Source organism: Halichoerus grypus, chromosome 13 (genome assembly GCF_964656455.1).
Source record: "Halichoerus grypus chromosome 13, mHalGry1.hap1.1, whole genome shotgun sequence".
Lineage (NCBI taxonomy): Eukaryota > Metazoa > Chordata > Mammalia > Carnivora > Phocidae > Halichoerus > Halichoerus grypus.
This window is the reverse complement of record NC_135724.1, coordinates 44443341-44456364: the sequence shown is the minus strand read 5'-3', so window position 1 is coordinate 44456364 and position 13024 is coordinate 44443341. Positions and strand designations below refer to the sequence as shown.

The window sequence follows — 13024 nt, the reverse complement described above, 5'->3', positions numbered from 1 at the left end:
CTACTTGCACACCCCTGACCAAAGAATGGCCTTTCTCTATCTAGGAAGATCATTCTTTTCAAGGGAGCACGTAGCTTTGAGAGGGATGCACAAGGAACAGTGAGAGAGGAAGGGGACTGCGCCTTGGCAGCCAGATCAGCTGAATCCACCCTGGTGATCAGTGGTGTGACAGATGTCACAGCCAGATAGCCCTCACATCCTATAGCTTACACTTTGAAGTTTAGCATTTATTATGGAATAATGTCAAAGAATGTATTTAAGATTTGTTGGCTTTTAATTAAAACTTATTTTTGCTATACTGATTCATAATTTGGTGAGTATATGAGTATGTTTTAGATGAGAGTGCAAAAGCAAACTGTTACGTTTGTTAAAAATAAACACAATAGCACTATTAAAAGCTCATTTAAATTAGACTACACAATTGGCTGTATCTTTAGATTTAGGTCTCTCTTGATACAGGTTGGTTTCACTGAGCTGAGGAATTACTATGTAAATACTGATGAGGTCTTTTATCAATGAGCTTCTGCCTTTGGGTATGTGGTCCAAGTTGTTTTCCTGAATCTTTCTTCCTAGTTAGCCAAAAGAAGAATAGAAGTTTGGTTTATTTATGGAAGGAGATACATTGAAAGAGAAGGTATTCAAATGGATGGGTGAAATGATAAGGCTTTGAACCCATTTCAGCTTGTAAATTAATTACCAGGTCAACTTATCAGAACATGAGTTAGTGCAAAAGAAGCATGATTGGTAATGGACAAAAGAAGTGTAGGTATGTCTTGTAGATAAGGCAGTAACAGAGACCCACAATCTGAATTCATTGAAATAAATGTCATAAATTGTTAACGGTGTCAAACAGAGCGAAATGTAATTTTCTATTTTTTTAATTACTAAAATTAACAGAATATGGCACTAATTTCTGCAGTTACCATTTTCCTCCCTGAACACTAGACTTGATTTGTGTTCTTATTAACTTTGTCCTATAAATGACCTTGCAAGGAGAATGATTCTAGGGGCTAAGTGAAACAATGTCTATATTTTCTGAGGCTTCAGGCTAGGTTTTATTAATGTAATGTCTAAGATCTTTGAAGTTGTGACTTTACCAGGAAAATCGTAATCTCCAAACCTTTATTCATAATGGGTATGACTTCCAGGGGGAACAGAATACCTGCTGTGCTAATTATTTCAATTATCAGCCACTACTAAAACACGTAATGGATTTTCTCTGCTTCTACAGGTAAAAAGCATGACATTACAGAACTTAACTCTGATGCTGTGAACTTGATCTCCCATGCAACACAGGAGCGATTACGAGGCCTTCTAGAAAAACTGACTACAATTGCTCAGCATCGAATGACAACTTACAAGGTAAAGAAAATCATTAAAGAAGTACAAATTCTTCTCTTTCCTCTTTGTCATGTTAAAGATAGTATTTTGGTATGGATTCATATTTTAAGTATATGTTTAAAGGAAATGGTCGAGAGACATAGTTCATATTGGTAGACAAAAGTTTAATTCCTAATTTGCCTGATTTAGATATGCTTACATGACAAAATTAACATAGAGTTTAAAATTGTATCCGAAGCTTCTGTGTCAGTGTAGATTGAGATATGCATCTGTTCTGCCTGAGACATCTCCTACAGCTTTTGATTGGCAAGGAGAATATATCTTCAGTGCTCTGTGCTCTGTTAGCACTGTTGTTCCTTTTTTTTTTTTTTTTTAAAGATTTTATTTATTTATTTGACAGAGAGAGACATAGCGAGAGCAGGAACACAAGCAGGGGGAGTGGGAGAGGGAGAAGCAGGCTTCCCACAGAGCAGGGAGCCCGATGTGGGGCTCGATCCCAGGACCCTGGGACCATGACCTGAGCCGAAGGCAGACGCTTAACGACTGAGCCACCCAGGCGCCCACTGTTGTTCCTTTTAATAAGTTAAATAATTGTATTGAGTGCGAATGCTGGTGCCACTGCTTTTTCAACAAATTAAATGGAAGGATAGCCTGTCTTGTCTCTAGTGGTAGGAACCAAATTACTTGCCATCATCAAGATGAAAGCACTTGATTTATTTGTATTATGGTTTTGGTGGAGAGCGAATTTATTGGGATGAGAGATGAAAAATAAAAAAGATAACCTTTTCCCCCATACCAAGAAGTGTTGACAGCTAGATTTTGTGCAACGTGGTATGTGGGTAACCTTATGAGGTTTTGAAGTTTGTGAGAATGGTCAGTGTCACAATGTCCTAGCCATAAGTTAAAAGGAACTCAGAGAAATAGCAGCTACCACATCACTGGTAAGTTCCCTGGAGGAATCATTCTATTTTCTGTACTTTCTGCTTTATTTAGAACTTTGGAAGAACTATTTATAATTGCTGAGGTCCTCACTTGTATAAATTTTTGTGAGAATTTGCAAGACTGACTTAAAAATAAGTGATCATCAGGAGAAAAGGCTGTGGGGAAAAAAAAACAGTATCAGTTATTTCTTTTTGTGTGTTTTCAGAATCAGTCCATTTCTTCTAGGTCCTATTTTGTTCGCATACAATTGTTTATAGTGTTGTCTTACAGACCTTTTTATTTCTGTAAGTTCAGCAGTAATGACCCCACTTTCATTTTTTATTTTAGTTCATTTAAGTATAAAGCAGGTTACTGATTTGAGATCTTCCTTTTTTAATGTAGACATTTACTGCTATAAATTTCCCTCTGAGCACTGCTTTCGCTGCATTCTATAAGTTTAGGTACATTGTGTTTTTGTTTTCATTTACTTCTAAGTAGTTTCTAATTTCCTTTGTGACCCATTGGTTGTTTGAAAGTATGTTTAGTTTCCACATATTTGTGAAATTTCCAGTTTCTCTCTTATTGTTGATTTCTAACTTCATTCCGTATGGGCAAAGGAGATTCTTTATGTGATTCAATCAATTTAAATTTATGTAGACTTGTTTTGTGGCCTAACATATGATCTCTCTTAGAGAACGTTCGATGTGCACTTGAGCAGAACATGTATTCTCCTATGTTGGGTGGAATGTTCATAAAAGTCTGGTGGATCTATTTGGGTTTTAAAGTTAAGTCCTCTATTTCCTTCTTGATCTTCTGTCTAGGTATTCTTATTGAAAGGGAGGTATTGAAGACTTCAACTGTTACTGTAGAACCATATTTCTCTTTTTAGTTCTGTCAATGTTCGCTTCATACATTTGGGGGCTCTGTTGTCTGTTATGTTTATCTTCTTGATGAATTGACTCTTTTGTCAATATATCATGTCCTGTTTCTCTCTTTTTTTAAAAGATTTATTTCTCTGAGAGAGAGAGAGGGTGACAGTGGGCTGGGGCAAGACAGAGGAAGGGGAGAGGGAGAGAAACAATCTCAAGCAGACTCCCCACTTAGTGCAGAGCCCACCACAGGGCTCTGTCCCACAACCGAGATAATGACCTGAGCGGAAATCAAGAGTCAGACACTCAACTGACTGAGCCACCCAGGCCCCCCTTGTTTATCTTTATCTCTTTTAACAATTTTTGACTTAAAGTTTATTTAACCTGATACTAGTGTAGCCACCTCTGCTTTTCTTGGTTATTACTTGCATGAAATTTTTTTTCCATCCTTTCACTTCGAGCCTATTCATGTCCTTTGATCCAAACTCAATCTCTTATAGACAGCTTGTAATCTGTCATGTTCTTTATGCATTCTTTTAGTCTCTACCTTTTGATTGGGTAGTTTATTCCATTTACATGTAAAGTGATTACTGATAAGGAAGAACTTGTGCTACTTCACTATTTTCTGTATGCTTTGTAGCTTTTTTTTTTTGTCCCTCGTTTCCGTTATTACTGCCTTTTTGGATTGATTTTTGTTGTTGTTATATACTATTTTGATCCCCTTCTCATTTCCTTTTGTGTATACTTTTTTAGATATTTTATTGGTGGTTATCTTGGGGATTACAATTAACATCCTAAATTTGTAATAATCTAGTTTGACTTGATAATCAGTTTTCCTTCAATATTGGGATGTGGGGAAAATTTTCTTCCTTTTTGGCTTTTTACTGTAACGTCTTAGCAAATTTTTCAAACCTGGATTCTCTCCTATTCCCACCTCAATTATATATTTTCAGAGATACATGAGTGCACTTTTATTTACAATGGGCAGTTTCTGTATAAAACGTAACTGTACAGTTTAGTGTGGAATAGAATTTTTCCAAGTAGGGTTTACTGTTCTGAGTGTCCTCCAAATCTCTCTTGTGTGTTCCAGCTTTCAGATGGAGTTCTTCTGTTGTATATCAATAGCATATGTTCTAAGGATTTAGTTGCCATAGGCAAAATGGATAATATCTACCCCACGTGGAACCTCAGTAACTTAGCTTAAAGCTAACACTTCCTTAACCTTTTGTTGTATACACTGCCTATCCTGATTGATTTTCCCCAGCCTGCCTTTCCCCACACTCATTCCTTAATACAGTTAATGCCACTGTCTGGAATTTGTAGCTACATTATTATTCTTCTTTAAACAGAAGTAATAATCATTTAGTTATATTTGGATCTAGTTCAAAATTATACTTATTTTGTAGACTTTGATATTATAATAATCATTGTGTCACAGATTTAGCCCTGTCCTTATATTTCAGTTCATCCCTGATAGGACTTTTTTTTATCTGTACAGTGTGGGAAATTTTATCCCACGAATTTCACAAAAGTGAGCTTATTTTTATTAAAAGCAAAATTCCACCATCTCTTTGCATTTGACATCCATCTGCTTTTGATAATCTTTCACATGTTTATATATAATTATCTAATTAATCATAGTCCATAAACAGATTTAAGTAAAGAAGTAGAAAGTGACACATGCAATACAAAGCTTTTGATCTTTTTGCCAGGTGTTTTCCCACTGAAGGTATATTATAGTCTTCTGCACACCAGTGACTGTGGAGAAGCTTCAGTGTTTCTTTTCTTTAAATTTATTTATTTATTTTTGAGAGAGAGAGAGAGTACACATGCGCAAGCTGTTGGGGGGGCAGGGATAAAGAGAGAGAGAAGCCTCAAGCAGACTCCCCACTGAGCAAGGAGCCTGTTGTGGGGCTTGATCCCAGGACCCTGAGATCATGACCTGAGCCGAAATCGAGAGTTGGATGCTCAACCGACTGAGCCACCCAGGTGCCCTTCAGTGATTTCTAGTTGAAAGGGGCTGTAGTGCTTTCTTTAGATGGGATTTGCTTGATTTGCTCTGTTATCATTTGGTCTGAGTCCTTATATTTTTATTGTTAAACCACCCTATTTAGGGGCACCTGGGTGGCTTAGTCGGTTGAGCGTCTGCCTTCGCTCAGGTCATGATCCCAGGGTCCTGGGATCAAGCCCCACATCAGGCTCCCTGTTCAGCGGGCCGTCTGCTGCTTCCTCTGCCCCTTCCCCTGCTTGTCTGCTCTCTCTCTCTCTAGCTTGCTCTCTCTCAAATAAATAAATAAAATCTTAAAAAAAAAAACCAAACCCACCCTATTTAGTGGTTCATAAAGACTTCAGTTAGGCCAGCTTGGTAGACAGGAAGCAATGTTTTAAGATTGGGGTTACTCTTGTTTAAATAAGGTTGGGGACTAAGTAGGAATAGGGGAGGCACTCATTTGTTTAGCATCTGTAAGAATAAAGGAAGGATGCATTAAGCCAGAGGCAGTTGTTTCCAAGTTGGGAGAAGGAGAAGGGATCTTAGCACAGGGATGGTATTGGGTTAAATTTTAGAAAGTCTGTGCCCCTTTTTAATTTAGTGTTTGTTGTCCTTTTAAAATTAAATTCTGTCAGTAAACTATCTCCAGAGTATCTGAGCACAAACATGGTAAAGATGAAGTATTTAAGAAACCACTGGTTATTATGTTTATGCCTCATGGTTGGCCTATAATGTATTCCATATTCTATCTTGTATTATTTAACTTTAAAAGCATTTGAGAATTCGTTTTGTATTAAACATGAATTAAAATAAGTAGCACTAATACATCCTTGTTCGTTATACTATGTAATACTCTTTTGATCTAGTTAAATACCAACAATAAAAATTTAATTTAGAAGGAATCTTGGGCATATGAAATCTCTTGGTCCCAGTTAATTGAATCAACCATAAGCATGCGATAAAACAAAGATGGGATTGGTGCTATACCTATGATTTCTAAGCCAGGCACTGACTGTTGGACTAAATGTTTAAAAACATTCAGTTTTCCTATTATACAGTCTCCCCCAATCTCCATCCCATAGCTTAAATGTCTGAATTACTGAGATGACTATAGATGGCAGGATATCTTAAATGCTGATTGGGAAGATTGCCCACCACTGCAACCCCCCCCCCCCCCCGTCTTATGTGTATTAGGAGAGATAGGTGATCATATCAGATGAAGAAAATTACAAAATATTTAGATTGGAAAGCACTGTCTTACACTCTAGAATATCAGAGTAAATGAAACTAAATTTTATCATTTTATGGAGCAAATTAAGACAAATAATTATACTTCTCTGTTACAGCTCTCATTTATAAATTGTATACTTAATTTCTTTGACTATAGTTTCTGCCCAAGTTCATAGCTTAAAGGAATCCTCAAAACAAGTTTTAGGATTTTAAATGTTTGCCATTTTATCTCATGTTACATTTTGATTGAAAATGTACTCACTTGCCAAGGTTAGACCAATCCAACAGTGGAAACAAGGGTGATAACTTTCATCTTTGGTGTATTTTTTAGTGAAGTGATTGGTTTTTTGTTTTGTCTTTCACAAGCCTAAGATTTAATTAATTATACTAAGGTCTGCAGAGATGGACAATAATTTAACTAAAAAGATTTAGATTATAGGTACATGTTATACTCTCTTGCTTTCTACTTCCTATTCTTAGGATTTGCTTGGCTTCTCTTTATCCCCTCTGAATGAGGCCTACTAGGAAAGCTCTGAAATTTAAATGCTTAATTACCTCTCAACTTTTAAGGATGACTAAGGTTCTTTTTTGTTGTTTGTATTATCAGAAATATAAATATTACATCCTGAAAATTTAGCTCCCTATGTATGTTAGTATTGTCGTTAGCTGATTTATAAGACCTAATGTAGAATGTTTTGCCTAGGACCATCGTAAGACTTTCTTTTTTCTTTTTTTCCAGGCAAGTGAAAATTACATCCTGTCTAGTGATACCAGATCACAGCTCAAATTTCTCGAAAAGCTAGATCAATTGGAGAAGCAGAGAAAGGATTTAGAAGAAAGAGAAATGTTACTTAGGGTAGCCAAGGTAAGAGCCTACGTGATTTATGATTGAACATGACCTGGCAAGGTTAGACTTGGCTTTATTGTTAGCCAACTGTCTTGTTTTTGCTAGGCTTTTAGATTTCTCTGAAGGATTTCTTTAAATGAAATTACTAATAAAATCTCTCATAAGCAGAATGGTGTGGTACTGTGACTTTCAGTTAATTATTTTAATCAGATACAATCTTTTGTCTCCTCATTCTCAGTTCCTGTGTGCCTAGGATCATACCTACCACCCCCAAGTAAAAACTGTTTGTTTAAAGATTTATTTATTTGAGGTGGGGGCGGTGAGGGAGGAGAGAGAGAGGGAGAGAGAATCTCAAGCAGACTCCCTGCTGAGTGCAGACCGCCAGGTGGGGCTTGATCCCAAGACCCTGAGATCATGATCTGAGCTGAAATCAAGAGTCTGGGCACTTAACTGACTGGGCATGCCCCAAGTAAAAATGTTTTTAAAAATATTCAACGTCTTTTTAGGGATATAATTTGATATGTGCCAAGTTAAATTAGAGAGAGAAAAGTTTGGAAATTTATGGGTAAAATTAGGATTAATTAGGATTATATGGAACAAAATATAGGATGGGCAGAAATGGGTTAGAGAATAAAAGAACAGGTAAGAAGATATTTATCTTATATATAAATATATTTTCTTTCTTCTTTACTGAAACATTTTCCTGGACTATAGTGTCAGAAGGGGTGAAAGCTAGTTGCACTGTGGTTTGCCTTTTGTTGCTTCACATTTCTCCATAGGCATAGGTCCTTTGCGAGTAGTCATAAATGTTGGGCACTAGACTGATTTTTTTGTTTTAAACACCTTAGTTTTAATTTGTAGTGTTATTGGGGCGCCTGGTGGCTCAGTCATTGAGCATCTGCCTTCAGCTCAGGTCATGATCCCGGGGTCCTAGAATCGAGCCTCGGGTCGGGCTCCCTGCTCGGCGGGAAGCCCTGCTTCTCCTTCTCATGCTCCCCCTGCTTGTGTTCCTGCTCTCGCTGTCTCTCTCTCTTTCAAATAAATGAATAAAATCTTTAAAAAAAAAAAAATTTGTAGTGTTATTGGCAGCCTCCCCTTTTAGAGTATTTTGTATACTAATCACTTTTTTAAAAAATTAATTTTATTTGAAGTACTTCATACTTACAGGAAAGTTGTCAGAACTAGATAAAGAATCCTCATCTCCTTTTCTCAGATGCCCCCATTTTTAACATTTTCTCCATCTCTGCATTTACACACACACACACACCCTTATTATTATTCTCTTTCATCCCTTTGTTCTCCTTTGTTTCTTTCAATTCAGAGGTTTTTTATATATTTACAGTAGTGCAACTATCATCTCTAATTAGCCTTTCTCTGAAGCTTACTTTCAGAACAGGACATTGTGCTGTATAACCCTACCAAGTCAGGGTGTGAACAATGTAACACTGCCATGTAATCCACAGACCCCATTCAGATTTCACCAGCTGTCTCAGCCCAGTCTCTTTTTCCTTCTTGGTCTATTGTCCCATTCAACAATGTGTGTTTCATTCAACTGTCATCTCTTTTCAGATTCCTTTAGTCAGATTTTTTACTTTCTCTTTCATGTCTTTGACAGGTTTTAAGAGTACAGGCCTTACTATCTATAGGGTGACTGATAATTCCTGGGTTCATCTGATATTTCCTCATGACTTAGGTAATGAATTTGTGGCAGGAATAATACATTCTTCTCAGCTGATCCTATCAAAAGGCAACCTTGATCACCCAGCTGTGTGGGTGCCTTCCAATTCTCTCCATTTCAAATTTGCCATTTTCCCTTTTGTAATCAGTGAGTTTTTCATAGGAAGGTATTTCAAGATTATACCAATATTCCCTTCCTCACCAAACCTCCATGTATCAACTTTAGTGCCCATAGATGATATCTACCTAAGTCAGCCAACTCTATGATGAACAGTACTCGTAAATATAAAATGGTAATTTTTTAATTCTCATCATCTTCTACATTTATTAGCATTGTATGTGGAAGAGCTTTCCTTTCTCTTTTATTCATTTATTCATGTATTCATTGATATCAAAATGGGCTTTGGATTTCTATTTGATTCAGTAGGTTATTAATCCATTACTATCATTTATTTTGATGCTCAAATTCCTCCTGAGTAGGAGACCCTTCCAACTGGTACATCTGTCTGTTACTCATGTTTCCATCATTCACTGAGCTTATCCTTTCTTTCTTTCTTATTTATTTATTTATTTATTTGAGAGAGTACAAGCTGGGGAGAGAGGGAGAGGGAGAAGCAGACTCCCTGCTGAGCAGGGAGCCTGATGTGGGGCTTGATCCCAGGACTCTGGGATCATGACCTGCACAGAAGGCAGATACTTAACTGACTGAGCCACCCAGGTGCCCTTATCCTTACTTTCTGGCACAATTTATTCCAATTTATTCCAGGCCCAGCTTGGACTTTTATAATGTCCCCTAACTGATCTCCTTTTCCTTGTACAATCCGTTTTTCATACTGTTGTCAGAATAATGTTTTCATAACAAATCATGCATGTCTCCGTTACTTGAAAGCCTTTAGTGACTTCCTCTTGCATTTAAAATCCAAACTGCTTACCAGATTTAAAAAAGTACCTGCCCACCACTCATATCCCTCCCTTCTTTACTCGCTCTGCTCCAGACACACTGACCTTTGAGGGTGCCAAGTGTGCATCATAGACTGCTAATTAGGCGACTCAACCTGAAAGTTGAGGTCTCATGTCTTAACATCTGCTTTGGTCTTTACCATCTTAGAAAGTTGGGATTCTCATCTTTCCAATTGCTTAGGCTAGAATCCTAGGAAATCATCTTCGATTCTCCTCTTTACTTCATACCCTATATCCAGTCCATCAATAAATCTAGTTGGCTCTGCCTCCAAAATATATTTCAACCTAATCTTACCTGCTATGACATTAGTCCAAGTTTCCCTTATCTTTTTCTAAAACCACAGTTGTTTTAGAGCGGTCTCCTGAGTTGTTCTGTAAGCCTGTGCCTCTGATCTCGGATCCCTACAGTGCTGCATTCACTGCAGAGCAGCCAGAGTGATCTTTCTAAAGTGTCAGAGCAGTGGCATCTCACTCCTGTGTTCCAAGCCCTTTTGTGGCTTTTTTTTATGACTAGAATTAAACCTCAACTCTGTATCTTGGCCTACGTGGTCTCCAACCTTATCTCTTTCAACTTTTCTCATGGTCCAGCCACACGGACCTTCCTTCTTTCCTCAGTTTTACCAAGCTTGTTCCCATTTTAAGGCTTTTGCAATGACTCTGCCTTTTTTTTTTTTTTTTTTAAAGATTTTATTTATTCATTTGAGACAGAGATACAGAGAGAGAGAGAGCGAGCATGAGCAGTGGGAGAGGCAGAGAGAGAGGGAGAAGCAGACTCCCGGCTGAGCCAGGAGCCCAATGTGGGGCTCGATCCCAGGACCCTGGGATCATGACCTGAGCTGAAGGCAGACGCTTAACCATCTGAGCCACCCAGGCGCCCCAAAAACTCTGCCTTTTGCTTGGAGTATTCTTCCCCCAGAATTTTGTGTGGCTGCCTCCTTGTCATTCAGAGCTCTACTCAAATGTCACTTTTCAGATGTCTTCTCTCCTGTCCTTGCTAAAGAAGTACCCCCCACCACACACACTCCTTCTTTCTATCACATTGTCCAATTTTCTTTATAGCACTTAGCAACTATCAGTAATTGTTTTTTAAAATTTTTCCCCATCATAAATGTTTTACCTATCATAACTGTATTTAATTTTTAATAAAATTTTTTACTATTTTTCTTTTCTTAAAATATAAGTCACTTGAAAGCAGAGACTTTGTCTTACTGTTTCATTTCTGTATCTCCAGACTCAGAATAGAGGCACACAGAGTAGAATTTATCTATGAATAATCAATAAATATTGGTTAAGTGATAAAGACTTGATATTCAAATGTGCCCATTACATACTGGGGCAAAAATCATACACTCACAATGTATATCTATATACATACATACACACACATTTTTAAGATAAATACGTTTATATACATGCTTATTGTCTCATATCGTAGGTAGAATAATAAAGGAGTTTATCTTAGTCTGGGTTAAGTTGTTTTAGTAGATAGAGGACAAAATGAAGAAAAAAGTTACTAGCTTTTGGTAGCCTTATTTAAATTTAATTTAAACACTTCATGTGTTTAAAATTAAAAGGCACTCTTGGGGCACCTGGGTGGCTCAGTCAGTTAAGCAGCTTCCTTCGGCTCAGGTCATGATCCCAGGGTCCTGAGATCAAGCCCTATGCAGTGGGGAGTCTGCTTGTCCCTCTCCCTCTCTGCCCCCCCCGCCCCCACTTATGCTTTCTCTCTCTCTCAAATAAATAAATAAAATCTTAAAAAAAAAATTACAAGGCACTCTTTAAATGGTTTCTTTCTTGTACTTCCCTTTAACGAAAGTACTGATACATCAGTAAAATGTATCAGGTAAACTTAGTAAATAAGAAAATACTTTTAGCTTTTATTTTGCTAGCTATACTTAGTTAGCTGATGTTGCATTTTATAGAACAAATATTCAGATTTATAAGGACTTAGATAACTTTGTTAGAATGAAAAAAAAAGAATACTCCTGAGCATACTTTTCAGTGGACAGACGTTCATAGTGTCAGAAATGAAGTTCTTTACCGCTTTCATCATAGCATTACATATAGAAGATAGCTCTCTCCTTAATAGCAGTCCTGTTAGATTGTTCAATTTTGAATGTTGAACTGAATCAGTATGGAAAACAGTATTGAATAACATTTATTGGACATTTACTTGTGCATAGCATTCAATTAAATGCTATGGAGGACCCAAAGATGACAAGATACTCTAATGAAAACACTGGGATGTATTTCCTACTTAGTTTTTGAGAATTATACTTCTAAAGAGATTGATTTGATTCAAAGTCAGACTCCTGATTTTATTTTAATTTATTTATTTTTAATTTTTATTTTAATTCCAGTTAACATACAGTGTTATAGTAGTTTCAGGTATACAATATAGTGATTCAACAATTTCATACATCACCCTATGAGGTTCTTGATTTTAACAGTCCTTGAAATAACATATTTTCCCAAAATGGCTTTATCTGAAGATTAGCCAATGTTGATTGCTTTCCTTCTTTGAGCCAGCAATTATCCTTCTTTTCTTTTCCTTCATCTGTACCATCCGTTTTTTAGTTTTTAGTGTTCTAACAAGAACAACGTCATGCCTCAACTGGACCTGACTGACATTGTTAGCATCATTTTCAGTATAAGCTTCCTCGGGGCTAGAACTGCAGCAGCCAGCCCAGATGATGAGAGGGAGGGGGCGTAAAGGAGGGAGTGCACCAGACTGGATTGAGGCATTTTCCCCTGGAGCTAAGGTTTTCAATCACAAGAGAAAATTGTCATTTATTAAATATTTAATGGCAACTATGGTGTTTAGATGCTAGTAATTTCTATTAAAATTTTCTTTTCTTTTGATAGAGTCGTTCCAATAAAGAAGATCCAGAACAGCTGAGATTAAAGCAGAAAGCCAAAGAGGTAGGACTTTCAAGTTACCATGCTTGTCTTTGTGTTGGAGGGAAGGTTGGCAGCTCTCTCCTGGCAATTAGGTCAGGGTTTATTTTGCTGCTGCATACCATTTGCAGAAGCCTTGGGGAAGGACAGGAACTGCTGAAGGCAAGGGCAGTACTTCAAATGAGGTCAATGAGTTATGTGCTCTCTTTTTAAAATTTATTTTCAAGGCTTAGGCCTGTCTAGAAATGGCTCTTTGTAAACTACAGCAGTGTACTTGGAGGAATATAACGT

The 13024-nt window shown here is 37.2% G+C and overlaps 1 protein-coding gene across 1 annotated transcript in view; it reads left to right on the top strand.

Annotated features, from left to right (window-relative positions):
• TAF4B (TATA-box binding protein associated factor 4b) overlaps window positions 1-13024 on the top strand; it is a 124181-nt gene that overhangs the window by 67319 nt on the left and 43838 nt on the right. Inside the window, exons 11-13 of the mRNA XM_078060486.1 lie at window positions 1232-1362; window positions 7091-7216; window positions 12701-12757. Of these exons, the coding sequence (XP_077916612.1) occupies window positions 1232-1362; window positions 7091-7216; window positions 12701-12757 (314 nt within the window). The remainder of the gene's footprint in view (window positions 1-1231; window positions 1363-7090; window positions 7217-12700; window positions 12758-13024) is intronic.